Below are 19,828 nucleotides of genomic sequence, written 5' to 3'. Positions count from 1 at the left end.
CATTTAAGCGATACAGGGAAAATTCTTCAAATTAGATTTGAACTTTATACCTTCTAATTCTGCTGCAACCCTCCTCTGCCATGTACCATGCTCGGGCCTGATGAACACGCTGCCATATCAAAGTCTCACAGACCTGAGTGCTGACAAATCCCCTTCACTTAGCCTTCACTTACTTAGGAAGTAAGCAGAAAACCACCTGGAGATCCAGGAGCCAGTGTTAACTGGAAAAAATAGCCCAGCCATGGTCACAAGGCTAAATGGTCAGTGCAGCCCAGCTGGTAGAGCCACCCCTCCTGGGTGTCACCATCAGCTGGAGGCCAGCACCTGAGGCCACAAGGTTGAGCCAAGTCCCCAAAGTTTGCAAAGAGCCACCCAGAGCTCCTTTTTTAAACACTTCCAGCCAAGCCTAAAGGAAAACCAAACACCTATCTGCAAGGAAGCCATGGTCAGAGGGAGGGAGCACCCCTCCTACAAAGATAGGCTGGGAGAGCTGGGGGTGTTCACCTGGAGAAGAAAAAGTTCCAAGGAGACCTTAGAGCCCTAAAGAAGCTCCAGGACATCTAAAGAGGGACTTTGGACAAGGGCCTGGAGAGCCAGGACAAGGGGAAATGGTTTTATACTGAAAGAGGGAAGGATTAGATGGGATAAGGGGAAGGAATTGCTCCCTGTGAGGGTGGGAAGGCCCTGGCACAGGGTGCCCAGAGCAGCTGTGGCTGCCCCTGGATCCCTGGAAGTGTCCAAGGCCAGGCTGGATGGGGCTTGAGCACCCTGGGCTAGTGGAATGTGCCCCTGCCCATGGCAGAGGATGGGATGGGCTTTAAGGTCCCTTCCAACCCAAACCATTCCAGAATTCTGTGAAGCCCTGAGCAACAACTCCCCAGGCATGCCCATCACAAGGTGCTACTTCTCACTTTCCAGACTCAGAGGTTTGTCCATTTGGGGACAGCTGTCCTGCTCTAACTGCTGCTACAGCCACTGGCCCTTGTGGGAGAGCTCCTCTGTTGAGCCCTTCAGGATGAGAGGGACCCATAAAGATCATCAGGTCCAACTCCTGGCCCTGGACACCCCAAAAATCCCACCCTGTGCCCAAGAGTCCCTTCAGAGGAAGCTGCAGACCCTGGTGAGGTCTGACCTCTGTCTCCTCCAGGCTGAACAAGGCAAGTGCCCTCAGCTGCTCCTTCTACAGCCCCTCCTGCCCCTTCACCATCCTCTGTCCCTCCTTTGGAGGCCCTCTAACAGCTTCAGATCTTTCTTATCTAAAATTGTCCCCAGCACTGGAGGTGAGGCCGCCCCAGCCCACAGCAGAGCAGGACAATCCCCTCCCTGGCCTGGCCGTGCTGGGCCTGATCCCCCAGGACAGGGATGTCCCTCCTGGCTCCAGGCACTGCTGACTCAGATCCAACTGGCCTTTGACCAGGATCCCACATCCCTGCTGCTCTCCAGCCTCTCAATTCTCCAGTGTGTCTGTGCATCCAAGGCTGCCCCATTCCAGGTGAATCCAGAATCCAGCAGGTGAGTTTCTTAAGTTTCACTGTGTTGGTGATTGTCCAGCCTCACAGAGCACATCCTAGGCTGTCACACCTGTCCCTGTGGCCACACAGCAAACAGAATCCCTGACTCCCAAGCACTGGCCCAAAGGCTCAGCTCACCATGGATGGAGGAGGAAGCCCTGACCCTCAGCTTCTCCCTTTGCACCTCTCTGGGCCAGCAACACTCATGAAAAACCCACTTCACCTTCCACCTCGTGCCTCAAGGGACAGTCCAGACCTCTGGAAGTGCTTTGAAATACAAGTTGCAAAGGCAGAACATTATTCCCATTACGTTGCTTGCTTTCCCTAAGCCTCGCTCAATAACAGACAGGTGCACTAAGCTCTTTGCCAGGGACCCATGTTGAGAGGAACAAGACCCTCCAGTTTTATGTTTTACCCCCTCTGTAAGTTCACAGTCACCTCTTAAGCTCATAATAAAAGATGTTTTTGAAAAATGATGGCACCTAGTTTCCAAGGCAGCAGGACTTTTAAGCCTATGTTTGCAAGAGCCTGAGGAATTAGAGATGCCAAAAGGCCCAGGCTGTGTAAAACCCGTCCCCTGTTCCTGCTGGATAGATCAAATAACACACTTTGAGTTTTTAATGCAACACGAGCTGGATGAGGAAGTGGCCAGTGATGCTGTACAAAAAATGTACAATGAGTGGGATAACAACTACAAATCCCTCTAATCTCTGGTCTTACCTCGACATCTCAGACTGTTTGGTGCCTGCAGGGATTATCGGAGATGTGTGACTCCAAAATGGAAAGCTTGAGATGCTTCGTGGTGTTCACTGACCATGAGTGGTCTGCTGGACCTCAGCTGCAGTTCAGCCTGCAGTGATCACAGAATCATGGGATCATTTTGGTTGGAAAAGACCTCCAAGATCATCAAGTCCAACCTGTGACCAATCCCCACCATGTCACCTAACTCCAAGCACTAAGTGCCATGTCCAGGAGATCCTTAAACACCTCCAGGGATGGGGACCCCACCACTGCCTGGGCAGCCCCTGCCAAGGCCTGACCACCCTTTCCATGGAGAAATTCCTGCTGATATCCAACTTGAGCCTCTCCTGGCCCAGCCTGAGGCTGTTCCCTCTCCTCCTGCCCCTGTTCCCTGGGAGCAGAGCCCGACCCCTCCTGTGCAGAGCCACAAGGTCCCTCCTGAGTCTCCTTTTCTCCAGGCTGAGTTTTGAGGACATCACATCCCAGGCAGACCTGTGTCCCCTCACTTCAAATTACTGAAAAGCTCAAGGACTCAACTGGAAACCTGTTGGAAACCAGAACATCTTCCACTCCCCGCTTTCTCCGTTTATAAATGTCTATTTTCTTAGGCTAAACTAATTACTTACTCTCAGTCATACACAGCTCCCATTTCAGCTCAAAAACAGGCTCATTTCCCATGGAAAAAAAAATCAACTCTACTCATTTCATAATTAATTTTACTGCATGACTTTTCCCAGCAACACGACTCATTTTTTTCCCAAGTTCACTACAAACTGATGAAAATGAAAATCCCCTCGGCCTCCCTGCACGCTCTCATGTACATCACTTTTTTATAGCTTAACTTCCCACTTTTAAAAGGAAGACATTTGCTTTCCTCCAACTTCTTTGGGGGGGTAGGGTGGAGAATGCAGGTGGGGAAGTGAACAACGAGCATTATTTCATCATTAATACAGCTTCCAGCACAATAAAGACAATCTTGTGCACAGAGGTGCTAACAGAGGGCAATAAATTCAGATCAATAATTAACATCCACATCATATCAAGCCATCTTGGTCCTCTCATTTCAATTGCTTCAGAAATCTTCCTACTTTTTTATTGCAAACACATGCAGTAGGTCAATGAATCCTTAAAACCACACACACTGCTGGAGACAGCACTGTTGGGACTCTGCAGGTAAAACTTTTGGCTGAAAAAACACAGTTTGGCATTAAAAGTGGCGTACACATGCCAGCATTAATGGAAGTAAAAATGCAATGCTCCTATTCGGGTTGCAAAGACTGGAATATTTTATCAAAAAAGAACAAAATACAAATTACTTACTGCTTTTGAGACCCTCCTGACTTGCACATGGATGAGGATCAGGCATTGGAAGGAAGCAGATAAATTTCCCATGTTAAATTTCAGCGTGAAGAACCACTTTGATATTAACATTGAAAATTACAAGCTGATTTTACAGCATTTTCCAACCTCAGCATGAAGAAAATGTAGCAAGTTCTCTCCTAAAAATCCTCCACTGATCCAATACACTTAAAGAAATGATGTGATGGACATAGGCATCATATGGCTTGAAAAATAATATCCTTAGATGCTTTTATTAGGGTCTTCAAGATTCATGTTTTCAAGCTTTTCCTCTAAAACCGGAGCGGGGGGCGGGGGGGAGGGGGGGCGGGGTAGAAACTTTATTTCAAAAACTTGATAGCCAAGAGTCTCACCTAATTATGTGAGCTGATGCTTCAGTGGAAAAAATAAAAAAAAATAAAAAAAAAAAAGGGGGGAGGGAAACAAAGAAGAGGAATGCAGACACACTCAAATTTGTGGCAAAAAAAACATGATCACTGGCAAAACACTCATTGTCCCAAACTTCTTGCTTTTTTCTTCTCACTAGCTCTGTGGATGAGTGCATTTTCCCCAAAAATCTGTTCTGTAATCCTATCCTCTAAACTGGTTTTTTTAAGTGCTAAGTGAATGGAAGACCACTAGAAAGGTGCCTTAATAGGTGCCTGGGGCAAGAAATAAAAAGAAAAAAAAAAAATAGAGGAAAAATGTGAATGCAATAGGGGCAAGCTCTTGGAGGGAGAAGGAAATAACACGAAGGGGGAAAAAGAAAGAAAAAAAACCCCAAAACAAACAAACAAAAGCATCAGAAAAAACACAAACAAACAGGAAAAAAGGAAAATATAGGAAAGAAGAAGAAAATGGAGAGAAAGGGAAAGTACAGGAAAGGGGTAGGAAAATATAGGAAAGGGGAGAAAAGGGAAAAATAGGAAAATACAGAAAAGGAGAGGGAAGGAAAAGTACATGAAGAGGAAAATAAAGGAAAGGGTGAAAAGGGAGGAAAGGAAGATAAAAGAATGGGGGGGAAAGGAAAATAAAGTGAAGCAAAGAGGGGGGTGAAGGAAACTAATGGAGGGGATGAAAGGGGGGGCAGGGAATGAAACTCTCCGGGCAAAAACAAAACTAAGGGGGCTGGTGCTGCGGTACTGATAACCACGATGGACGGTTTTAAAGTAAAAAAGGAAAAAGTTAGATACACAGAAGTATTTCCTCCCTGTGAGGGTGTAAGGCCCTGGCACAGGGTGCCCGGAGAAGCCATGCCTGCCCCTGGATCCCTGGAGGTGGCCAAGGCCAGATTGGACATTGGGGCTTGGAGCCCCTGGGATAGTGGAGTATGTCCCTGCCCATGGCAGGGGGTGGGACTGGATGAGCTTTGAGGTCCCTTCCAACACAAACAAACAAACAAACAAACAAACAAACAAACAAACAAACGAAAGCCTGAAGCTCCCTGTCCTCGGAGGAGAAGCCGCGGGCAGGCCCGGCCTCCCCCGGGCCGTGTCCAAGGTAACGCGGGGGCCGCCGCTCCCCCAGGGCCCGTGTCGGTGCCGGTGCCGGCCCGGCGGGACTCGGCCTCGCTGCCCGGGGCTCCAGGGACCTGTCGGTGCCGGCCCAGAGTGACTGGGGCTCGGTGCCCTCGCCCACGCTCGGTGCCGGTCCGGCTCTCGGGGCTCAGCATGTCCCAGGCGTGAGTAGCCCGGGGCGCGGGGTGAGGGGCCACAGTCCCCTGGGGCGGGGCGGGAAACACAGCCCGGGGCGAGGCGGGCGGGTCCCCTCAGGAAAACCAGGCAAATAATAACACTGTCCACACAGAGCCTTTGCACAAAAGGTTCCTCTCTCTTACAGCCTGCAACTGGCACGCCGTGTCTTGTTTCCCCTGTTTTTTTCAGCACGGCACAAAGCTTTACAGGTTTGCAACAACCAAGCAGCAATGGATCAAAGTGCCTGCAAGGAGCTGTGCTCATTCCCCCAGAAACATCACTCCAAATCTTCATATTAAGCAAATATTATTGTTATTAGTGCTGTGCTATGGTGCTGGGAGCCGAATTGTGAGCATTTTCCATGATATTATCCCTCAGTGTGGTGCTGTTTGTGGCTTCCAGCTCCAGCAGCACAGCCCAGTTTGGGGAGGCTCTTTTTCCCAGCCCTAAGCTGGATATGGCTTGTTCAAGTTCAGTGAATAATAGCGTATTAGAGAAAAAATTTAGAGAACAACCTCGGGGTGGTTTTGCTACCTCCTGCTCATCTCCTTCACACTCAAACCTGACCATATCCAAAGTTCTGCCCCAGCAGGCTGTGGGCAAAGCCTTTCCTGGCATCTTTCCCATGGTCTCCCTTCTCTACCAACCTCAAAGTCCTCTGCTTCTTTTGCCCAGAATCCTCTTTCCAAACTCCCAGCTTTTTTGCCAGGTAGGACTCCCTCAGGTTCTAAAACAGCCTTCCAAACTCAGAACCAGAGCAGCTCTCCTCATTACCAATCCCTTGGTTTCATAGAGCTATTGAGGTTGGACACGACTTGCAAAATCACCAAGTCCAACCTTCAGCCAAAACATATCATTGAATGCCACATCTGTTTCCAGGGATGGTGGCTCCACTGTTCCCCTGGGCAGCCTGTTCCAATGCTTAGCTACTCTTTTAGGTGAAGAGTATTTTCCTAATACCCAATCTGAACCTTCCTGGCTTAACTTGAGGCCATTTCCTCTTATCCTAGTGCTTGTTGCCTGGGAAAGGAGGCTGAGCCCCAGCTGACCACTGCCTCCTTTCAGGCAGCTGCAGAGAGCAGTAAGTTTTCCCCTGAGATTGTTTCCTCCAGCTTCTTTTCTCCTCTCCTGCCTCCACACATTGGCAGCCCCAGCCAGATAGCAGTGAAAACTCCACTCCTTTCCAGCCAGGCAGCTCCTTGGTTCAGGCGAGGAAGGTGGAGTGAGAGGAATAAGGAACAACATCCCCAAGGACAGGGCAGAGAGTGTCTGGGGGCTGTGTCCCAGGACAGACCCAGCACAGCCTCCAGTCAGGGGAAAGCTTGGTTACATCCTGGTGGATCCAGTGCAGGGCTTGTATAAATCATGCCTAACACTCTCATGGAATCAGTTAAGTGAAGTTCACAAGGTAGTGGAGAGTCATCTGAACTACACTCTTTAAAAAAAAAAAAAAAAAAAAAAAGAGAGATGAAGAAAGAAAAAACCCTACAAAAGTAGTGTTTGACCTCTTCTTCGGAGTTATCTTGGGATCTGTCATTCCTACCCAGTCTCTGAATCGTGGCTGCTGTTATTTGAGCCAGATTAACACCAAAGGAATTAAGCTGAGCGTAGCTGGAAAAATACTTTTTCTTCAACTGGTTTGGCTCAGTTTAATTTTAATAGAGATGGAGCTTTTTAGCATTTCCTATGGCACTGCCAGCACTGAACAGCAAATCCACATAAACATGCTCAAATGTCCACGCCACATGACAGAAACACATATCCAGTCCTGTTTCTGAGCAAGGTGCTGGTGAGGGACTCCGGTTTGGTGTTGAAGCTCCTGGGCTTAGGTTGCTGTAATGACACTGTAGCTGTGCACAGCACAGGATTTATAGCTGGGCTAATCCAGCCCTTCCTAAACACGAGTCAGAGTTGGATCTCAAATAAGTTACTGAGGCTGCTGTTAACGTGGTTGGTTGTAGTGAGGTTATGCTGGCTGTCTACAATAAATCAGAGTTGTTTAGATTGGAAAAGCCCTCTGGGAGCATCAAGACCAAGCCTTTACCCAGCACTGCCAAGGCCACCACTAACCCAAGTCCCCAGGTGTCACATCCAAGTGGCTTTTATTTAAAAGCCTTATTTATTTTATTTATATCCCCATCCAGGGATGGGGGCTCCACTACCACCTTCTTTCCATGAAGAAATTTTTGCTAATATCCAGTCTATCCTATATCCTCCCAGTAGCTAAATGGGGTTTACAAGAGGGCTGGAGAGGGACTTTTCACACAAGTATGAAGTATGAGGACAAGGGGGAATGGCCTTAAGCAGGAGGGCAGGTAAAGATTGGATATAAAGGAAAAATTCCTCCCTGTGAGAGTGGGGAGGCCCTGGCACAGGGTGCCCAGAGAAGCTGTGGCTGCCCCTGGATCCCTGGAAGTGTCCCAGGCCAGGACGGCCGTAAGGGCTTGGAGCAACCTGGGACAGTGGAAGGTGTCCCTGCCCATGGGACAAGATGGGCTTTCAGGTCCCTTCCAGCCCAAACTATTCCATGATTCTATTATTCTATAAACCTACCCTGGTGCAACTTGAGGCTGTTCCCAAGGTATTTTAAATGCCATGTGACAAAAATGGCTTACAACAACCTGAAGGCAGTGAGGCAATAATTAAAGGAGGTTACGAGAAAGAACTTCGGTTCTTCAGAAATAGAAATGCTACACAGCTTTCCTTGAGGTTGAGGTAAACCTTGAGTTCCGAGGCATGTTAATTGTCCTCAAGGTCCTGTGATTCTAAGAGGTGTGGGCTAAAAGAGAAAATTTAATTCCACTGCCTCAGCAAACTCTGTCAGGGCAGAGAGGATGCTCAGGGAGCAGCAATGTTCTTTTAGGGTCACTAAGTCCAGCAGCCAGCCAGGGGAAAAGTCAGCATGTCCAGACATGCCTGGCGTTTTCTAGGGACAGTCTCAGCACTCGGGAGGGAACAGAGCCATTAAGTGCAGGGTGATTAAAAAGTGCTGGAGTATCTCACTTCCCAAAGCACTCAGCCCCAGCATTTGCATGCAGACGTACCTTCTGTTCCAGACACTGGAGATTCACAGAGATCCTCCTGCATTTATGTTTTCCTGCTGTGTTTCCTCATCTTTTATGGATTTGTTTAGCCTCTCCTTGACCCGTGGGATCCTGACCAGTGATCTCTTACCTTGCCCCCCCGACAGCCCTAGTCCAGGCACGTTCAAAGCCGAGTCTTGGCACTGCTACCACTCCTGCCAGGTTTTAATCAGCTACAAGACATTTGCCGCTGCCACCAAGGAGCTTTAAACAATCAAAGCACTTTAAAATTTAATCTCGTGTCACAAATAGAATTTCTATTAATTTACTGGTAAAATATTGATCTAAGATGAGATCCTGAGCATCTCCCTTCTTGCTGCTTCCAACAGAAACAACCAAAGCAGAGCTCTGTGGTTTATATCATCACATCCCCAAGGCTCACCTGGAGAAAATTAAGGCTGCAAAACCCAAATGTGAAAAAATGTCAGTGCAACTTCTAATCCCCTCTCCTCTCCCTGCCACGTTCTGTGGCTGCATTACGATGCAGTTTCTGATGCTGTGATCACATCCTATTTTCTTCCCACGGGGCCCCAGCCTCATTCAGCCATTGGGCCGTTGTTGAATATTTCTTTTTATCCCCTCGTTCAGCATCTGGCCCCAGGCCATATTCTTCAAATTCCATCCAAACGCCACAATTATTAGCTTCCTCCTGGGCATTCCTTGCATGTTCTCTCTCATACATCTCCCAAGCAGTCACAGATTCATCTCTGCCCCTCTTTCCACCCCTGGTGAGCATTAGCACATCATCTTGCTTATGTTAAAGCAGGAAATCAGAGACAGGATCAAATTGATCACAGCTAAGACTCAAAGCTGCAACTCCCTCCTGTGCCTCCCTTCATCCTTAATGAGCAGGTAGGGAAAGATCTTGCGTATTACTCGTTCAGTGTCTCCTCTGGGAAAAAGCATTGTCAGTGGAAATATCCCAGCAGCGCTTGTGCTGAAAAACAGGGAAAGAAAAGGCCCCAGTTTTCAAGAAACTGAGTAGATGGTGTCAGCTTTGAACTTAAAGCCCCCTGCTCCCGGCAGGGGTAGAGCAGCACCCAGACACAGCCCTTTGTGCATGGAATTGTAGGCAGCTGGATGAGTAATTGCCCCTCTCTTTTCTAAGGAAGAGAGGGGTAAAAAGAAAAAAAAAATTACATAGGAAGGTTAAAGCTGAAATAAACTTTGTTATCAGAATTAGTAACGTGTGTTATAGGCAAACACTGCTTGGAAGGAAAAATTCTGCTTGCAAAGGAGAGGAGGCTGCTGTTTACAAAACACAGAATATTCCTTGGGGTGGAAAGGGACCTTAAAGCCCATCTCCTTCCACTATCCCAGGCTGCTCCAAGCCACATCCAGCCTGGCCTTGGACATTTCCAGGGATCCAGGGGCAGCCACAGCTTCCTTGGGTAACCTGTGCCAGGGCCTGCCCAGCATTATAGGGACAAATTTCTTCCCAATATCCCATCTATCCTGCCCTCTGGCAGTGGGAAGACATTGCCCCTTGTCCTGGCTCTCCAGGCCCTTGTCAATAGTCTCTCTCCATCTTTTTGCAGGTTCCCTTCAGTTACTGGAAGGCTGCAGTTAGGTCACCCCAAAGCTTCTCTTCTGCAGCATTCCCAATTCTCCCAGCCTTTCCCCACAGCAGGGCTGCCCCATCCCTGGGTTCATCCTGGTGCCTCTTGTGGACTCTCTCCAGCAGCTCCATGTCCTTCCTGTGCTGGCCCCCAGGGCTGTGGCAGCTCTGCAGGTGGGGTCTCACCTAAGCAAGGCAGAATTCCCCCTCTCCTGCTGCCCGCACTGTGGGACCAGCCCAGGGCAGGATTCTCCTGCTGACCTCAGAGGGGACGGCAGCCCCCAGCCCAGGCAGGAGCTGCAGCCTGGGAGACAGGAGGGCAGCCTTTGGAGGGTTTGACAGCCCAGAATAGCATTTCCCACTCCTTAATTGCTTTGCCATGTAGGAAAATGGGTTTTTATCAGAAAACTAGAAGAAAACTCTTTGTTTTTTTTCCTGCCAGCCTTATGAGTTTGGCTGGAGCAGGTGCTTGAGACCTGCTGAGGTGTGTTGTTGCTGCTGCTGCTGCATGAAGCTGCTTCCTTGCCTTCCCTGCGGTTTCCCATTACATTTCTGCCACACAAATCTTTTATCCCCCCTTCACTTTCTGTCATAGTACCCAGGACTGAAATTGGAGATGACAGAAGCACAGAGCTGTTCACATTAACAATGCCAGCAGGCTGTGTGTTTTCTCCTCTTGTCACAACCAAAGCCTACTGAGGTTTATCCTTTATTTTCCCCAAAATGCTTCCAGCTCTGTAAAACATCGTGGCTGGAGCAAGCCTGCTTAAAAAGTCATCTGGCAGAGTCACATCCACCACCAGCTGAGAAGTCTGGCATAATTGTGAGACTAATCTTATTTTAGGAGCAAGGCAGGCTTAAACAGGCTCATGAGCCTGAACTGCTCCAGACTGCAGGCTTTGAAATCAGCAATTCATTCCAACATTTCAGTCAGTTTGGTTGACAGAGTAAGTGCTGAGTGCTGCGTTGCAAGGGACTCCCCAGGGCCATCGATCCAACTCCTGGCCTTGCACAGGACACCCCAAGAACCCCACCCCATGCCTGAGAGCATTGTCCAAACACTTCCTGAACTCAGGCTGTGCCCTAAGGCCACACTGATCTCTGATTCTGCCTGCACCTCTCCAACACAAAAAATGTTTGCTTATAATAAGACAAAAGAGAAAAGAGGGGGCTACTCCTACTCCTATAATGTGATCACTACACCATACCTGTGAGGGAACAGGGAACTGCTGACCTGCATCAGCCAGCAGGGCCTGGTGATTTTTAGAAAGAGAGAGGGGAAAAAAAAAAAAAAAAAAAAAAAAAAAACCAGCAGCATTAAACCCCCTTTTTCCTCTCAGGGCCTCACTTTCCCCTCCCAACCTTTGTCTCTTGTTTCTTTATTTTCCCGAGGCTGCAGGGCAGGGCTTCCCTCCCCCGTGTTTGCCCAGGGTTTAGCACAATGCCTGACCTGTCAGGCTCCGAGTGTGGCAAGGAGACCCTGAGCAGCGGCCCCTGCGTGCCCTTCCTTGTCACTAGCCCCGCGTCTGGGTCCCCTCTGCCCTTGTGTTCTGTGCCAGGCTCCTGGAGCCCTGCTCCACATCCCAAACCCTGCGGTACTTTCTCCAGCCCCCAGCACAGCCCAGTCTCATTTCTGAGAAAGAAGCACAAGGTGGGTTTGCAGTGGCAGCAGAGTTTCCTTCAGCAGTGTTTTCACACACACGATTTAGCGCTCGTTTAGTCACACAGGAGTTTCCAAACGAGGTGAGGAAAGCCAGAGTCAGAGTCAAATGTTTTCCCTTCCACCTCCTTTCATCCATCAGGATAGACTAGGGAGACCCACACAGCAGTGCACTGCTGCAGCTGCGGCATGGGAGATATTCCTGAGGGCAGCCCAGAAAAACTGGGCACCAAGAAAGCCAGGATTCAGCCCATCCACAAATCCAGAGACCAACTGTGCCATGTCCTGGAATAACAGGAGCAGTGTTCCCTTTGGCAGTGAGTAAAACACAGAGACGCTCTAGGGGGAAGGAGAAAAGCCACACAAAGGTAATCCCACTGATGCCAGCTTCTTCTCCTGGCTCAGAAGGGCCTGAGGGACAGTTTGCATGCTCAGCACAAACCCTTCCAGGAACGGCATGCTTAAGGCTCAAAACCAGTCCAACACTAGTGAGCAGGCTCACCTCAGCTGGACTCAAAACCAACACGCTTTTCCAAGTGTTAGGAGCGATGGGTCAAGCAAACATGCAGAGTTAGAGGGCCCTACAATACTAAAACAAGGCCTGTACAGTTTGGCAGGATTTTAAGCATCTCTTTATAACATCAGCAGGAGAAAACCCCTCTGTTGTTAAGCTTCACTCTAAATAAGGAGAGGAGGCTTTATTTTGAGCCATAAAAGTGAGATTTGAACCGGCAATCAGGCTATGGCAAAAGAAACTCCTTAAGCCCATGTTTTAGACTCTGTTTCTACTTTGTGGGAGTGAAGGGACATCAGTGAGCAGTTAAAGCTCTGACCTTCCCTCTAAGCTGTGGGCTGCCAGAAATCACTCTGGGGTCTCTGGAGTTCAGTCACTTTATGTCCTTCTCCCTCATCCCATTACAGCATTGCTTATTTTCCCCATAACACCCCTATTTGGGAGTTGCTATGGCAATTTGTAGCATTATTTACAGTGCTGTATGCACAGAGAGATCAAGAGACAGCTTTCTTTTCCAGGATTTTATTTTCTTAAGCCTTGAATAGGCAAGTTAGGCTCAGTCCTGCTAGTTACCTGCACTAATAGGTGAGTCAGAGGCTCTAATCCAACCTAAATCTGATGGAATATCCTTGGGCACGGCCACAGCTCAGAGCAGAACAGAAATGAGCCTACAAGATGGATCAGTAACAGTAAATAAAACTCCAGTGCATTCAAAGCTACATTGTCCTCCCCCTGCATCGTGTGGAAGCAATTTTGAGGGAGTTCACAACTTAATGCAAAAGGACACTGAGCAAATAGGCAAAAATTCCAATAGGGACTTAGGGATCACACACTGTCTGATTCACAGGCAAGGAGAGGCAGAGGTCTTCCTTTGCTTTTAAGGCCTAACCTTGAAGTTACTCCTCCTGACTACCCATGAGCATGTTTCTCTCTAAAGCTGAAGGGCTCCTCTGCTTCACAGCAGCTCTGCCAAGTCCTCCAAAAGGAGCTCCAAACACCAGGCATATCTCATCCTTCAGACTAATCCAGAAGGGCTCACATTTGGGCACCAGTAAAACATGAAATAACCCTTTTAATCCTATTTTGGGGGGGCGTCCTCTAGTTTTTAATCAGAGTGAAGTAATGCAATATTCAAATCAGATTTCTGCTTGCCCTGTCATCCAGTATCTGCTGTCCCCATGCCTAAGAAACTGGGGGGCAGGTTCCCCAAGGCATCAGTCACCCTGAACACAGCAGGTACATAGGGCTACCAGCTACAAATTTATCACTTTCACATGCACCTTTTCCTTCAAGAACTTCATTTTCCAGGGGGCCCATCCTTCCCCTTGCCCTCATTTACCCAAAACGTCGCTGCTGTGAAAGCCACAATTATCCCATAATATCCATAGTCTTAACATCTGACCCACGGCAGTCTGCAATCATCCTGGTGCATATCTGATCAACTAATGCTTTATGGAAGCAATTTTGTGCTACCTGCAGTGCCTTGTGGTAACGTCCTCCGAAGGGCTGCAGAGCCCAGCCCCCTCCTCCCTCCTCCAGCCATTCCCAATATAAAAAGAAACGGGATATTAGCTGGCTCAGCAGGAGGAACCACTTGACATTCCTCAGTCCGAGGAGGCAGAGAGGGAGATTATTGTCAATCGGAGCGGACTAGGCTCAATCCGGCGTCTCCTGCAGTAACCTGCGCGGGAAGGGCTTCAGCCCCAGGATCCCCGCGGCTCATAAATCAGCTGGATGGCTGTGGGGACACCCCTCAGGGCTGGGCTTCCTCAGGGCTTGCCAACCTCTCCACTCTCTGTGAGAAATCGTACAAAGTGCGTACAACACCGCGCCGTTTCCTCCTGCGCTGGAAAACCCGCGTGCCTCACATCCTTCCGTGTCCCGGCTCCAGCCCACGCTTGTCCCCATCTTCTCCCCTCTGCCGGGTTTGTTCTGCTTATCTCCTGCACCTGGCTTAATTGCTGCAATTGACTGATACGGGTGGTGCGATGGGATGTCAATGAAGCAGGAAAAAAAAGGAAGTGGAAAGAGCTGGGTGGGCTGCAGAAGCATTTGGAAAAGCGAGGCCAGCTGCATCCTGCAGAAAGCCAGGTCAGCTGAAGAGCATAGTACGCCCTTTAAAACGTTAATGGTGCAAATTCAATAGCAGGGTTTGGGCTGTCGGTGTTTTTGCTGACTGCAGGGGGAAGTCCCACAGCCCTGTCACCACCCAGGGCTTGCAGGGCACCCCACTCGAGGGCTGGAGTTTGTCCTGTCCCACCCCACACGTCCCTCTTGCAGCACAAGCCTTGGGTCACTGTGACCTCCAGGACTGAGAATGATAAGATCAGCTCACAGAACTCCAATGTTTATTGTCATGCACAGACAATGCTAACATCTGTCCAGCTTTCTGGTCAGGATAATTACACCAACACTCTTCTCTCAAAGCTCATCTGACAAAGGCAGGGCCTTTTGCTGTTCTCATCCCTCTTTGAGAAACTCTAGGAACAGCAACTTGGTTCAGCACATGGATGGGTCTAGATTGCACCATCGAGGCCAATGGCCTTCATTCCTAGGATTAAGGAGCAAGTCAGCTGTCCCTGTTTCCATGGCCACTGTTTTCCCCTCAGCATGACAATGTGAATTGAACTGGTTTTCTCCCAACACAACCCCAAGTCTCAGTGCAGAAGGAATTTCCTTGCTCAGTTCCTAGAGAGGCATTTTCAAAGATGTAGGATTTTTTAATACTTATCACTGCCAAGAATCTCCGTCTGGCAAGGGAGAACAGGACCTAAAAGTGTCTTCACTGCCACAGGTGTTATTAACACCTTTCCTTGACACACCTGCTGTTTGAGCCCTTCTCTGAATAAAAACCTCATTGCTTGTTTCTTGCTCTTTTAGGCTGATCCCCCAGGATTTTCTGATCTGCTTTACCCTTGAAAAGCCACTGACAGCCAATCCATGCTCACATCAGAACTCCCACCTATTCCTACCAAAACTACCAAGTGAGCAGCCTTATTGCTCCTGGAAATGGAGGTGGCCTGAGCTAACAGCTTCCATGCCACATAACCCCACAGCCACCAGATCAGCTATTTAGCAATTCCTTGGAGTGCAACAGTTGCTACCATAGAAATAAATCAAATTATTTTGCTCACCTCACATTTGAATTAAGGCCCACAGCTTCAGTCCAGCACTGGCACCAACCCCACCCTTACCCTGCAGTTAACTCCCAGCAACCACTCCAGAAAGCCAGAACAGCTTTAGAAACATGAATTGGTCCTCATCCCAAAAATGCAGAGCCTCAAATAGTCCTTCCCCTATTAAAAGGCATCAGAGGGAGACATCTTTTCAATTAAACTATCTTCTCAATTAGCACAACTGAATAAAACTCTTGGCACTGTTGGGGGTTGTAACTTCAAGCACTTGAAGGATGCTTCAAGCGTTTTAGAATGAAGCTGAAAAGCTTTAAACTTCTAAGCTTGTTTTAATAAAACAGCATTTTAAGATTCCTATTTTTAAAACAAACCCAGAAACGTCTGCTAATGGTTTTCAAAATACTTTGTAGTTAAAAATCTCCTTAATAAATGTAATGGCTCACAGTTCCAGGCTCTCTTTGTGAGAAATCCACACCCCATAGCCCTGGTGTCGCCGTGTGCTCACCTCTGCTTTCATGTCAGGCTGACACAGTCTCCTCTTTCCAACCAGCACTTACGTCAAGATGTGGGCAGACACCCAGAGAGAGCTGGACACCATGCTCCAGAGAGAGAGAGAAGAGTTCCTCCAGCCAGAGGAGAACCTTCAGAAGGTGATGAAGATGTTGGCCACCGCCTACGTGCAGTACCTGGAGATATTCAGGAAGCTGGAGGCAGCCCACGCCCACCTGATCCACCAGCAGAAGCGCGCGGCGGTGCGCACAGTGCTGGACGGCGTCATCGGCCGCCTCCTGGAGATCAAACGGGAGATGGTGGCCCTGGAGAAGTCCGAGTGCCACCACATGGATGGCATCCTGATGAAACTAAAGCGTGTCCCGGTACGGCTGCCTCAATTGGGAGCTCATTGATAGGAAAGATGGGGTTGGTTTGTATTTCCTCACCAGGAAACTTCCACTTTTTCACAGCCCATTGACATGATCTTCCATGCAGAGGGCAGGGAAAGGGTAACACATAGTGTCAGGGTGATCACAAAAGGTTTCAGGGCTTTGGGATATTTCTAAGGGATTCTGGGGCACATTTTGTTTTCTCCTGACACTTCTAGTTGCAAGCAGCAATATCGAGAGAAACAGATGGCTCCCCAGCTGGTGTTACCACCATAATTTTGGGGGTTTTGACAGTGGAATGGCCTGTGCAGTGCCAGGAGTGCTGGCATCAGATGGCACTCACCTTTCTCAGCAAGGGAGGGGAGTCTTTGCCTGGGAGTAGGGAGGTGGGACCAGATGACCCTTTGGGGTCCCTTTCAGTTTTACCCATTCCATGATTCCACGTTACAATAGGAATTTGTATTCATATAGTTTGGGGTGGAAAGGACCTTAAAGCCCATCCTGTCCCACCCCCCATGGGCAGGGGCACCTTCCAGTATCCCAAAGCCCTCTCCAACCTGGCCTTGGACAGTTCCAGGGATCCAGGAGCAGCCACAGCTTCTCTGAGTACCCTGTGCCAGGGCCTCCCCGTGCTCACGGGGAAGAATTCCTTCCCAATATCCAATCTAAACCTACTCTCTGTCAGTAATAACTTCACAGCTTTGCTGTTAAGTGTTAGGAACTTGATTCTGCCAGATTTTAATGTAGGGGGGAGATAGAAAATGGACCACTGATAAGTAAAGTAGAGTCCACTGCAGCCTGCCCTTCGTGGCACGGCGAAATCAGCACCGTGAATATGACAATGAGGCAAAGAGTGGAAGCTGTGCTTTAAAACCCGTAGGAAAAATGAGCTGGCAAAGGTGGCTCCTTCTCTCGCAGACAGCTCCATCTATTGTCACATTCAGGTACCGCTGCTTTGCTAAAACCAGCTGAAATTCCTGCTTTTTTAGGATTCCAGCTCCGAGGTAAATTGCCCGATATCGTCCTGAGATCTGCAAACGTGTTTCTGTTTGCCACTGCACATCTGCAAATTTAAGACAGGAATTGCCAGGAATTTTCACCAGCCCTTTACCTTCAACATTAATCACTACTTTAAACTATTTTAAACTGAGAGTGTAAACAGATCTCCAGGGAAAATAATTCTTCCAATCATATTTTGAAATCCTTAGCACTGCTGTTTTCATGACTCAGCAGTAAATCCATCTGCAGCAAAAAGTTGGCAAGTCTGAGAATTCATGCCTGACATCTCCTCAAGAACAAGCATAAATTTAAATTCCTGCAACCACACCTTAATTTTAAGAAGGCATAACATACCTACTTAGCGCAAAAGAAATCAATCACTGAAGAGATTTCAGTTTTCTTCAAAGAAAACATTTTCCATGCTAGATAAGAATATGAATTTATGGGGTGTTCTTTCTAATAAAATATTAAAATATTCTTGGTAACAGAGCAGAATTACTGGACAAATAAATCCTGTTTCTCAAAGGATCTGCCCAGAAAGGATATCTCCAGTCATTCCTTTCCTTTTATTATCAGTGCTAAAGTCCTGCAAGATTGAAGGCAAAGGACACAACATTTTATATCCTATGGGATGATATTGCCTATTTTGTACTATGTCACTGTGAGGCCAAGCTTTCCTATTTCTTCAGTTCTGTACCTTGTGTTTTTGTGCAGTTGCCTTCCTACATCCATTTCCTGGGGTAATTGTGAAGGTATTTGGATCCATAAATCCCATGTGGAGCTGGGAGGGGCTAAAAAGCCACAAATTTGACATGAGGTTAAACATCCCAAGCCTGACTTTTCAGTGCTGGGCCCCAAAAAGAGATTATGAAGAGAAGCAGGCTCCCCACTCCATCCAGCCCCGGCACTGGGACTTTGACCTCTTTTTTCCAGTCAGTAAAAGTCACAATCCAGAATCACTTGGAATTAAAGGACAGGTGAGACATCAGAGATTCTCCTACACTGATTTGGCTCCCTAGCAGCCTAAAAATCCTCCCATCCTACAGGATGTTGTCCAGACAAACCCTTGATTTCTTACACCTCTAGATTTTAATCCACCTAGAGTGATTTGCACTTGAAGTACAGCATGAAATCATTTCCATCATCTACCAAGGGTTGTTGGAAGGTGCAAAAAGGGAGTTTAGCAAGGCAAATATCTAGAAACTTTATCAGACCAGACCTCTGCGCTGACAAAATCATAAGCACAGCCCAACTTGGAAGCTTTCTTGTGGTGTCATGGTAGGGATGTCCCTCAGTGTGCAGCTGAGGGAATGGGGAATGAGACTGGGAGAAATGTAAATCATTTACATCTTTTTAATTATGGAAATTAGTTACGGCAGGCACTTTTGGTCATGTCTGGTTTCAAGAAGTGTCTGAGATACCACAGTCACAGGCACAAACAGTTTGTCTAGAGCTCAAAGTACCTATTAAAACCCCTAGAATTGTGCTTTGGTTCTTTATAATGGAAAAAAAATGGCAAGAGGACAGATCTATTTTTCATGTTGATTAAAACAAGAAGTGGGATGATCACACAACCAAAGGTATTCAGCTCAGTGGAAATCATGTTTAAATTTCTAGCAACCCTGCCAAATATTTTAGCAATTTGATAATATAATTGAGCCATTATAAGAAGAAAAATTTCTGGGCTCACATGGTTCACAAACTCAGTTGATTTATTTGTTTTTGTTGAATTAGGCCTAAAGTAATTGAAAAGTAACAGCAATTGTTACAAAGGTCAAATTCCCCAATACTCAAAAAATATTCAACAACCTCTGTCCTTATTTTATTGCTTTGTAAAAGTGTTCAATTAGTCAGTAACGTGATTTAAATACAGTCCTAAAAAGCATCTCATTACTTTCTTCCTCCAGGAAGACATAGAAATACCCATCCCAGAGTATTTCATTAAAGAGAACCTGAGAACCCTGCAGGAGAGAGAGGAATACCTCAATGAGATTTTGCTGAATGCTGGTTTGCTAAAACAGGTAAATGTGCCCCATACCCACATACCATATTTGATTTGTTTAGTTTACAGCCACATGTGTCTGAACATGAGACACTGAAGTGAGAAGTGCTTTTACAGCACTGAGGAAGTAAAAGTGTGTTTACAGATAAGGCACAAGCAGAAAGAAACCTTAGATTTCCCTGTCAAACAATATCCAACCACATCTCAAGTCTGGGTAAGACTGAAATGATTCTACTCTGCTTTCTGTGTGTGAGAATGTCAGAAAGAGCAGCACTTTGGCCAAGTCAGTGCTTTATTTGTCTAACTAAGCCTCGTCATGTAATTAGTCCTGCTGAAACTGAGCTGTCCTGGCCCAGGATTCCTCACTGGAGCAGGCAGAATTGGGAGTTCAGGTCAGCACAACAGTTGGCATTCACTTGTTTATAACCTCAGAACAAGGAGTGCAGTTTTCCCCCGTGCAGCTACAGAGCTGCAGCTGCTGGGAGGAGCAGAAAACTGAGTTTTGGCAGAGCCAAAGTCATTACAGACAAGTACACCAGTGCTGCAGTGAAGGCTGCTCTGGATTTGATATACTTTTGACCTTTTGGGAGTGGCATGTTGACCCTTGGAAGTAAACAACTGTGCCTACATGCCTGGATAACTTGGATTCATGGATGTTGTAGCCATAAGAGACATTGCTGATGGCCCACTTAGTCACACTGCTGCCCTGAATT

General features: G+C 47.6%; 1 protein-coding gene across 1 annotated transcript in view; it reads left to right on the top strand.

Annotated features, from left to right (window-relative positions):
* Positions 1-5,029: 5,029 nt before the first annotated feature.
* DRC11 (dynein regulatory complex subunit 11) overlaps positions 5,030-19,828 on the top strand; it is a 98,598-nt gene continuing 83,799 nt past the window's right edge. Inside the window, exons 1-3 of the mRNA XM_083864600.1 lie at positions 5,030-5,090; positions 15,784-16,108; positions 19,021-19,134. Of these exons, the coding sequence (XP_083720726.1) occupies positions 15,797-16,108; positions 19,021-19,134 (426 nt within the window). The 5' untranslated portion in view covers positions 5,030-5,090; positions 15,784-15,796. The remainder of the gene's footprint in view (positions 5,091-15,783; positions 16,109-19,020; positions 19,135-19,828) is intronic.

The sequence above is a fragment of the Zosterops lateralis genome (genome assembly GCF_965231275.1).
Source record: "Zosterops lateralis genome assembly, chromosome: 7".
NCBI classification, from domain to species: Eukaryota; Metazoa; Chordata; class Aves; order Passeriformes; family Zosteropidae; genus Zosterops; species Zosterops lateralis.
Note: the sequence above shows the minus strand (reverse complement) of the source record. Positions and strands in the feature narration are given on the sequence as shown.